The sequence below is a fragment of the Xiphophorus maculatus genome, chromosome 2 (genome assembly GCF_002775205.1).
Source record: "Xiphophorus maculatus strain JP 163 A chromosome 2, X_maculatus-5.0-male, whole genome shotgun sequence".
Classification (NCBI taxonomy): domain Eukaryota; kingdom Metazoa; phylum Chordata; class Actinopteri; order Cyprinodontiformes; family Poeciliidae; genus Xiphophorus; species Xiphophorus maculatus.
Window position 1 is genome coordinate 3824880 of NC_036444.1, and position 10193 is coordinate 3835072.

General features: G+C 37.3%; 1 protein-coding gene across 1 annotated transcript in view; it reads right to left on the minus strand.

Moving 5' to 3' along the window:
• cmip (c-Maf inducing protein) overlaps positions 1-10193 on the minus strand; it is a 37101-nt gene that overhangs the window by 10452 nt on the left and 16456 nt on the right. Inside the window, exons 2-9 of the mRNA XM_023342638.1 lie at positions 9841-9966; positions 5830-5880; positions 4657-4818; positions 3748-3789; positions 3485-3547; positions 3308-3388; positions 2474-2577; positions 2285-2389 (exon numbers count right to left, since the gene is read on the minus strand). Coding sequence (XP_023198406.1) covers positions 2285-2389; positions 2474-2577; positions 3308-3388; positions 3485-3547; positions 3748-3789; positions 4657-4818; positions 5830-5880; positions 9841-9966 — 734 coding nt within the window. The remainder of the gene's footprint in view (positions 1-2284; positions 2390-2473; positions 2578-3307; positions 3389-3484; positions 3548-3747; positions 3790-4656; positions 4819-5829; positions 5881-9840; positions 9967-10193) is intronic.

Here is a 10193-nt window from a genome sequence, read left to right on the forward strand (position 1 = left end):
TAGTACTTGTTGATCAATATTGGGGAATTATTGATCAAAAATAAGCTCCTATATCTTGCTAGAATCAGTACTGCATTTAGATTTTTTTTTTTTTTTTCGGTGAAAGGATTGGAACTGAGCCATGATAAAGTAGTAAATAGTTCACATACGGACAAAAAACAAACAATCAGACAAACAAAAGAAATGAAGCCGAGTCAAACTTTCCAGCACATGGTAAACATGCAAATGAGATAAGAGGGCAAGAGAGATGTAAACGGAGTCTGGAGAAATGGCTGCCACTGGTGACGGTTCCCATGGCAACGGTAGCTCTGGGAGAAGAGAAGCTTTGGGGTTGAAGGTAATAAAGACCCAAAAGAAAACAAGCGGAACCATCCAGACAAAAATTCCTGGAAAGAGGTCAAACGGAGGGTAAACAAGCCAGTATTTCCATTCGGTGATGTAATTCTTGTTTTCATTTTATTTCGGTACGGTAATACGGTAAATCTTTATTGTCATTGTCACAAGAACAACGAAATTTAAAAAGTGCCATCAGTTAGTGCATATGCTTAAAAACAAAAAATTCTGTAATTTATTTCACTTTGCAAAAATATTCAAACAGCAACGGGTCGTATGTCCTAACAGTTTGGCTAATTGTTTATTTTTGTTTTTTTATTTTTTGCAAATTAACTCCAGCTCAGTCAGATTGGGTTTAGAGTAAAGGGGTTCATACATTAAATAAATTATCACAAAACTACAATTTTTAAATTCAAATTCAAATCTACTTTTGATAAACATTAGATGCAACATCATCTTTTCCAAGCTTTCCGCTCTCCTTCAGTTGTCATGGTAACTAGGGCCACATCCGTTCGTTGACCTATACCCTAAAGCAGACTTTGGTGCGCCCAAAATCTGCTTTTAATGTTGTGTTTTAAGACAAGTATAAATACAGAAAGTGTTTTAAAATTAAGGCTAACCTGGATTTTGTTTTTATTACTAAGAAAAACAAAATGAAGGAAAACGGTTTTCCTTCATTTAACAAGAAAAAACATTTCAGGTTTTGGATATACGATCCTGTTCCTAAAGAAAAAAAAATACATTATTTTTGCTCAATTAAAATAGTTCATTCTTAGTTAATTGTCGAGTACGTAAAAAAAAAAAAAAACAGATATTTTCTGTGATTTTAGTTTATAAAAATTATATATTTTTTGGCCCACATAAAAAATCTTTTTGGATCCCACTGGTTGAGAACGTCCAAGAAAACCAATTTTAAATTATTGTCACAGATTTTCAATTGGATTTAAGTCTTGACTTTGACTAGGCCATTCTACAACATGCCTATTCTTTGATGTAAATCTTCCTACTTTAGATTTGGATGTTTTTTTAGGTCCAGCATTTAGCTCTATCAACTCTGATCAGGTGCCCCTGCTGAATACAACCCCCACAGCATGATGCTGCCGCCACCATATTCTACAACATGTATAGAATAGACCTAAAATCTTCCTTTTCTGTCTTCACTTACATGAATTATGGCAAACTGCCATTTTCCCAAAAAATCCCCACCTCTCTCTTTACAAAAGATGTAAAAAATAACTTTGTAAGATGATGAAATGTGACTGAAACTGTGAAATTAAAATCTGAGAGAAGGAAATTTACTTGAAAATACTAAAAACAGAACGCTCCAACAACTTTTTTCTCTCTTTTTACAGGATATAAAACATTTGTTTCATATGTAGAACAAATTAAATTTAATAAAGCTCAATAAAGAGTTTGTTGACAAGAAAAACTCACTAACAGCAGCTCTCATAAAAAGCCTCAGGGTTTTCTCCACAGTCCAATGATCAAGCAATATATTTAATTATTTTCCATTTATTTCTTTCTCCTATAATTGCTTGTGTGTTTCTGTGGCGCTGTGGGATGCTGCAAATTAGTTTAGGGCTATAAATGGCATAATGTGCGTTTGACGACCGATCCGATTATGGGCTGCCTTCCTGGTAACAACTGGAAATGACTGTTTGTCCCGTTTCCTTCATATTAGAGCTGCAATATGTGGGAAATTACCAGCCTGGGGTTTGTCTAATCAATGGAAACATGGAAGCAAACAACGCCACGGCTCCTCTGGATCAACAGCTCTAGTTAAACACTCGGATCATAAAAGGTGAGATTACAAACGGGGTTACCCCCAAACATTCCGGAGAGCCATTCAGTGTGAAGCTGCAGGTTATAAAAGGCGGTAATTAGCTTTAAAAGTGAAGCAGATTTAGCGTTTCTAGTGGAAAAGCAGCATGATTTTCAGGAAATGACTGACCTGTTGATGAACTCTTCATAGCAGGAGTAAATAGCCGCCAGGCAGACGGCCACCAGGTTGGGCAGCACACGGGGGTGAGGGCACTGCCCCGTCGGACCGTGCATGCTGCAACACAAACATGTTCAATCCAGAGATTCTGCAGGCGGAATCACGTCTAAACGCTCTGAACGCTCAGAGAGGCTCGCTCACCTGTGGATAAACTTCTTAACCACCTCCATCCCGCCGTTCAGCTCGTTCAGAGCCAGAATGTACTCCTGAGTGAAGAGACGAAGCCGAGGGCACTTCCCAAAATCCTGCCAGGAGAAAAGAAAAACACAAAGTTTGAGGATTGCCAAGAAAAAACTAAAAATAAAGTAATTAAATTATGAGGATAAAGTCAAACAGGAATAATGTTGAAATAATATAACAAAGTCATAATATTGCGAGAATAAATGTGTGCAACCATGTAGTCAAAATATTTAAAAAATACAGTCATACAATTAAGAAAATAAAGTCAAAACTGTGAGAATAAACTTGTATAAAAATAGTCAAAATAACATAAAATAAAGAAAATTATGAGAATAAAGTCATAATTTTTCCAGAATATATTCATAAAATTCTATGAATAAAGTTGTAATATTATAACTTTCATAACTTATATTTTGTTTAAAAATTATTTAAAGACATAAAACAAAAATAGTAATGAAAAATTTAAGATTAAATTATGGGATTAATCTTTTTTACTTTTGCTTTTTTTTCCTCATCTTTGCTCCAACTATCTGAGGTCCCCACACAGCGCCCTCGCGTCCCCTGAGGGGGCCGCGGGCCCTACATTGTAAAACACTGGGATAAAGCGTCAGAGAGACTTTAATGGAAACAAGCCAACTACCAGTCTGCCATCCCATGAAGCAACTGAGCAGGGTGGAACCACGCCGGGACAGGAAGTGGTTTTCACTGCTGAGACTCTGCAGCTGTTAAAGGTTTCCAGGTTCACTGATTTAAAACAAAAACCCCTGAATTTTAGAGCATTTCATGGTTTCTCACCATGTTGTGTTTGAGGATTCTCTGGACTACAGGCGTGAAAACTTCGATCACAACCATGGAGCGCGGCCGCTCCCGACAGTGCTGCAACAAGCAGAACAAGGAAGACTTCTTTAAAAAAATCCTGAATCTGCAGAGTTCAACAGCTGAGCGAAGCGCTGCTGCTGCTCCTCTTCTCACCTTACAGAAGAACTCGCACAGGTCGGGCGGCGGGTGGTTGTTTTCCAAAAGCGGAGCGATCGCCTGCAAAAGAGCACACGCAGATAAATATTTCCATATGCTATCTGCTATTTACCTGGGCAGAGCGCCAGGCCGCAGGATCAGGTGAGCTGCACAAACAACACGGCCGCTCCGCATGCAGCCAGAAACACTGCAGGGGTCCATATCCAGGGGTCAAAGGGCAAAACGGCGGGAAGCTGGAGAGGCTTCACCTGGAAACTCACCACGATGATGTTCTCGTGATCCTGAGCGCTCAGGTTCGAGTTCTGCAGACAGGAAGAAATGACAACTGTCAACACAGGAAACTACTGGAGCTAAGTTAGCAAAACTGAAAAATGTTATCAAAATGTATTAAAATAAAAATGCAAAATTAGTTTATTGTTGATTTTTTTTTTGTTTACCTGCTCAATAGTAAACTTTTTTTTTTTAAATCAGTGCATCAGTAAAGAACAAAACCATAAAAACAGTTTAGACAATTTCCAAATTGTTTGTGTCATCAATTGTTTTCTGTTTTATTGCCCAAACTTTTTACCGTTCTTAACTTGTCGTTAGGGACCAAACAAAATCATGGACACCTTGAAATAAGACAAAACTAACTTCCAAATAACTTTTCAGCAACATATAGCAGCTCATTTTAAGTCAATAATTTCTTAATATTAATGGACAAATATTTCACTTATAACATGAAAAAATATCTTGTTATAACTGAAATAATCTTACAATGTATCTAGTACTTTTTCATCAATATTAAGGAATTTTTCAGTTACTTGTAAATTAGTTTAGTCTTATTTCAAGTGTAGTAATTACAAAAAACTACAGTAGTTATTTGTAATTTATTTAAAGTTTGTTTAAAGTTTGTAAATGATTTAAAGTTATTAGTAGTAGTTTCTTTGCACAAGAAACTAGACAAAAATACTTTGTAAGATTTTGTGTTTTTGCAGTGCAGGTGTCCAGATGAATCAGCTATTGTGGAAAAAAGACAAGTGGATGAAGAAACAAAGGTTGTAAACAGAAAATGATCTGTATCCAAACTGCAGCTTCTGTTCTAAAATCTATGCACAAATATTTAAGCCCATGCCAAAAGAAGCGATACAGGAGCCAACTGCCTGAGTGTGCAGGAGGGAGAGACGTGCCTCTGCCAGCAGGGTGGAGATGATGTGCAGCGGGGCCTGGTGGATGGATTCGTCCTGCAGCGGGGAGGTCAGAGCCATGTCCACCAGCGCTCGGATCTCCTTCAGCACCACGTCCCAGCGGCTCGGGTTGTTCAGGACTTTACGGTATTTGTAGATCTTTTTCTGCAGGAGAAATATACAATCAGAGGAAAGTAACATCTGCTGTATGGTGACAAAAAAAAACCTATTTCCATCCATGCAGATAGACCTGCCCGGAGGTTTTCACGCTGTGCAGGTCGTATAAAGTTTTTATTTGTAATTCTTCGGTTTTAGTCCAGCTTTAAATGGAATTTTTTTTTAAATTTTCTTGTTGGTTAAATATGGAAGAGGACTGGGGCCATAAAAAAGACAAAGAATTATTTATTAGAATTCTGGCTTTTTTTCCTCAGAATTCAGAGAAACAATTCTGAATTCCAAGACAAATAGTCAAAATTCTCAGGAAAAAAAAACAGGATTCCGAGAAAAAAGCTTGAAAATTCTCAGGAAAAATTTAGAATTCTGAGAAAAGGCAGAATTCTGAAAATAAAGGCAGAACTTGGGGGCGAAATAAGTCAAATTTCATACTTTTTTTCCCTCAGAATTCCGAGAAAGAACTTAAGAAATCAGAGGAAAATTTTAGAATTTGAGAAAAGACAGAATTCGTGGAAAATAAGTCAAAATTCTGAGAGAAAGAAGTAAGAATTCTGACTGTTGATCAGAAAAGATTAAAGTCATAATTGTGAGATTATAGTAATGTTTTTTCAGTGGCCACTAATCCTCTTCCATAAAACAAACTAATTTTCTTACTGTTAAACTGTTAATTTTATAGATTTAACTTGAAACGCCATCAGAAAGGTTGGAGAACCATCGATCAAAACCACTTTAAATGCATAAATCTGAAAAAGCAGGATTGTACCAAATATGATCCAATATCTAATTTATTTCCCTCGTGTTTAGACCTCTGGACACACATGGATTATAAATCCGCAGCACAGGAAGCGACGGTGTCGGCTTCAGCTGTCGGCAGGTTTTACAGGTCAGATCGGTGACAAACTGAGCAACAACAGCAGAAACCTTTTCCTGAATGAGTCTGGGAGTGAGGAGCGCTGTAACCAAACTGATGAATTAATAGTTAAAGACAAACAGAAAGCTCACCTTCCACTGCAGGGAGTGAAACCACTGGTCCCTCAGGTAGCTGTTGGCAGCCTGCAGCGACACGGAGACAAAGAGCGCATTAGGTCCAAATAAACAAAAACTTTTAGATCCACATGAAAATGATGAGAAACTTCTTCATCAAACCTCATTTGTTCTTTTTCTACACTTTTGTTCATTGTTTTGGTTTGAGGCGTTGCTGTTTGACGTTTGGTCTTCCGCTTTTTATTACTTTTTGCACATTTGATATGATGCGTAACCGTGGCAGCAAGTTATTTATCATTTCTTGTCAATTTGGAGCAGCTGGTCAGGGTGTCCAAAGCTCATATAATACCTAAACTTTGACCCCAAATTCCAGAGAAGCTGAAAAGGAGCAGAGAGGAGGAGGAAGTCCAAACCATCTCTTCCAAAGATCTTATCCCCTACTCCAACATCTCTCTAATCGGGTTTTAAAGGATTTTTTTCAGCTCAAACTTAGATGTAAAACTTTTTAAGACCATTATAAATTTAAGACCTATATAAAGACAGAAATGGACAATGCACTGCAAAAAGAAAACCTTACCAAGTATTTTTGGTCCAATTTCTAGTGCAAATATTTTAGTACACTTGAAATAAAAGAAAACTATTTTACAAGAAACTTTTCAGTTAGAATAGGAGATTGTTTTATAAGAATTCCCCAATATTGATGAAAAATTATCAGATTATTTCACTTATAACATGGGAAAATAATCTGTAATAATCTTAAGTGAAATAATCTGCCAGTGGAAATAATATTTTTTCATCAATATTGATGAATTATTATAAAACAAGCTCCTAAATCTCTCTGAAATGTCACTTGTAAGTTAGTCCTCTTGAAATAAGACAAAACTAAAATTCAATAAAAACTAGACGAAAAATACCTGGTAAGTTTTTGTGTTTTTACAGTGTGGATTTATATACTATACAACTAAGCCTGTTGAAATAAGCTATTAATCAATTAATTGCATGATCAATTAACCTAGGTTTGATCATTTCCATTTTGATGATTGATACTTTTTGACATAATAACTTTGTAATTATTTTATTTGTGGTTTTGGTTGTGTGTGGTTTTCATTTTCTCTTTAGATTGTCGTGTTTTATGTTGGATATTTAAAATGTCTTCCAGTGTATGTTGCGGGTGAACTTGCATTAGTATGACATTTTTAATATATTACTTGAAAATTGTCTCAAAATAACATGTGATTGTTTATCGCAATAACTACTGAGACAATTTGTCTTCAAGCAAAATTAGTTTTTGTGACAAGCCTAGATAAATAAAGTACTGTTGAGTTGAAAGCATACAAATGGCCTAGTCAAACTCCATAACTAAAAGCAGTTGAGAATCTGTGGGAAGAACTGAAAGCTGCTGCTCACTGCTCTCCATCAGATCAGATCAGATCATCTTCAGCTATTTTGCATAACTTTCAATCTGCTTATCTTGAAGCTGTAACAGCGATGAACTTTGTTCTGCAAAGTATTCACTCAAAAGGGGTTGAATACATTATGCACCCAAAAAAGGAACAAAAGCTCTACTACAGATAAAATCCAAACAAAATACATCATCAGTCTGTAGCATCATGTGAACAAATAAGGGGCATGAATGCAAGTCAAAGACACGAGGTTTCCTGTGAGCTTCCTGTGTGAAACAAAGCTGCTGCAGCGCATCCATAACAGACCTGGATCAACCTGCAGCGAGACATAAATCTGCCCGTTTAACGACAATCCTCCGAGCTTCACCTCTGACCGAGACATGCCTGCTTCGACGAGCCAGTGTTTACAAAGCGGCGGGGCTGTAAATAACTCATTAGCGTCTCTAAATCACAATCGTCTTTGACGCCGCAGAAAGCGGAACTGTTGCTGCGACGCAATGGAGGAATCATTTCACCTGTTTCCTGCCTGCGTCCAGAGCGTTTTGCACTCCTCAACACAAACACAGTCATGTTTGGTGACTTTAAGCCGACTGACTGCTGTCAAAGAAAAATGGGGAAAAAAAGACAGGAGCAGCAAGGGCGCGGTGTGTGTTTACAGAAAGAAATGGTCCGTGTTATGGACGGCCGAGCGGGAACAGTGTGTCCAGCGCCGCGTGAGAGCTGCTGCTGAGGTCAGGGGAAGAAAACCGCGTCAGGGCGATAAAATGTTTCTAGGAATGATGATTCAAAATACCACAAACAGCTAAAGATAATCTCAAAAACAACAAACAGGGACAGAAAACGACTCGGCAGAAAGACCACAAAGTAGGGCTGAATGATATGGCTGAAAAAATGCATCAGGATGCTACTGAACACTTATCAAATTCAATATTTATTGACTAGGTTTTTGTTTCAAATATCTGAAATATTGCCAAACTGGTTTACCCACAGTTCCCACTTCATGTCGTTTTTATTTTTTTTATTTTTATGCCATGGCAGAACCTTAAACTGCTGCTGCGCAAGTTACTCCAGTTGTTGCTAGGTAACCAAAGAGTGAGAGAGTTGAAGCCATCAACCTAGCTTAGCTCGCTGTGAGAGGTTGAATAGCTGAAGTGTTTCCTCTGCCTACATCTCCCATAATGCTGTGGGGTTCTGGAGTTCAGTGAATATTCCTTCAGACCTACATCTTCTGATATTGATCTCATGCTTGTAGCAATATATATTACTATTGATTTATTGTCCAGCCCTACAAGAAAGACAATTACCATGAAGAGAAACAGGAAATACAAAAACAAAGAAGTTACAGTCATTCCAGTCATCTGGTGTCACTTTAAGGTTTGGTTAAAGTGCTAAAGTATCTCTGTGGTCAATCAACCCCTGTTGTCTTTAAGGCTGCCACAAATCTCTCTGTGGTCGTCCAACACCTTGTCGAAGTCACCAAGTGTCTCTCTCAGTGTTTTTTTTTTTGTTTTTGAGGTCATCCTGCGTCTCTGTGAGACTTTCCCACATCTCTCCGAGTTCATAACCTCGCTACAGTTGACTCGTACCTCTTTGAGGTCGTCTTGCGTCTCCATCAGGTTGCCTTTTCAGATATTGTCAAAGTTATTTTGTGTCCTTGTGCTGATTTTATGTATTTTAGGTCATCCTGTGTCTTTTTGATTAGATCACTGAAATACACGCAACAAGTAAAATTATCAACATATCAAAACAAAGAGGAAAAATGCTAATGTCAGCTTAGCAGTTCTTCTGGACACTGGTAAACATAAAAATTAGTGGTGGAATTAAATGTTTTATTGAGGTAATTCCAGGGTTTATAATAAATTAATTGCATTTTAATTGAAAACCATATGATCGACAAAATAAGCAACTTTCAGTTCAAAACCCTTTTTACTGCCAAGTTATTAAATAAATTTAAATCAAATTGAATGTGTTTATTCCTGTCTGTGATAAAAATGTCTCCAGAAGGAGCAAAAATGAGTTTAATGTTATTAAATTACAGATTTTAGGTAGCTTGCTAGCTCATTGTCTTTGACCAACGACAAGAGAAATCTGACAAAACTTCATTTTTGTTTACATTCAGTAAAGAAGGAAGTTGCGCTCAGTGTCGTCTTCAGAGGTTTTCAAGACGGTTTAAAAATCTAGCTAGCTAGCAACATAACTAGCTAGCTAGATCTTTGAAAATGTCATTATTCTGTATAGTTTTTATGATTCATTATCCATTTTCCATCTCTGTCTACATTTATTCAATTATTATTATTATTATTATTAATAATTATTTCTTTTTTATATTATTTTAATTAGATTTTTTCCATAGATTTGTTTACAAAGGCATATTAGGGCCACTGTAGATAGAAAAAAAGGAGTAAAAAAACTTTCTGAATTTGCAAATTTGATATAGATAAATAATACTTTATCTAGATCTTTGTGCTTTTAACTTTTCACATTTTTGTACTTATTTATCTTTTATGTGATTAATCAGGAGTTTTTAAACATGTTTTTGATGTTATTTTTTGCTACAGAGGTAGCCGACGTTGGGTCCTGCAGGTTCAAACACTCGATTTCCATCCTCCTGGTGTGTGTGAATCACCTGCAGCAGGATGGTGCCTCCAGGGATGCTGAGCTGGATGCAGTACTTGGGAGCATTGTCCCAGGAGAGGAGCTGCAGGTCCTCTATGGAGCTGTAGGACAAAGTCGTCTCCATGTAACCGGTGGGCTGCAGGCAGGGCAGAAAGAAGACAACAGCGTCAGCCTGCATGTTGTTTACAGTACAAGATGTCTGCTGGAGCAGAGCCAGAGCAGAAACAAGGCTTTTATTTTTCCTGCCAGTCAGCTGGAAAGACAAAAAGAAACATCTCCTAACCCGAGCCGCCCTGAGCAAACTAACCTGCAGGTACTTTAGTCGGTGTAATCAGCCGGTGATGCTGTGTTCACACGCAGAAA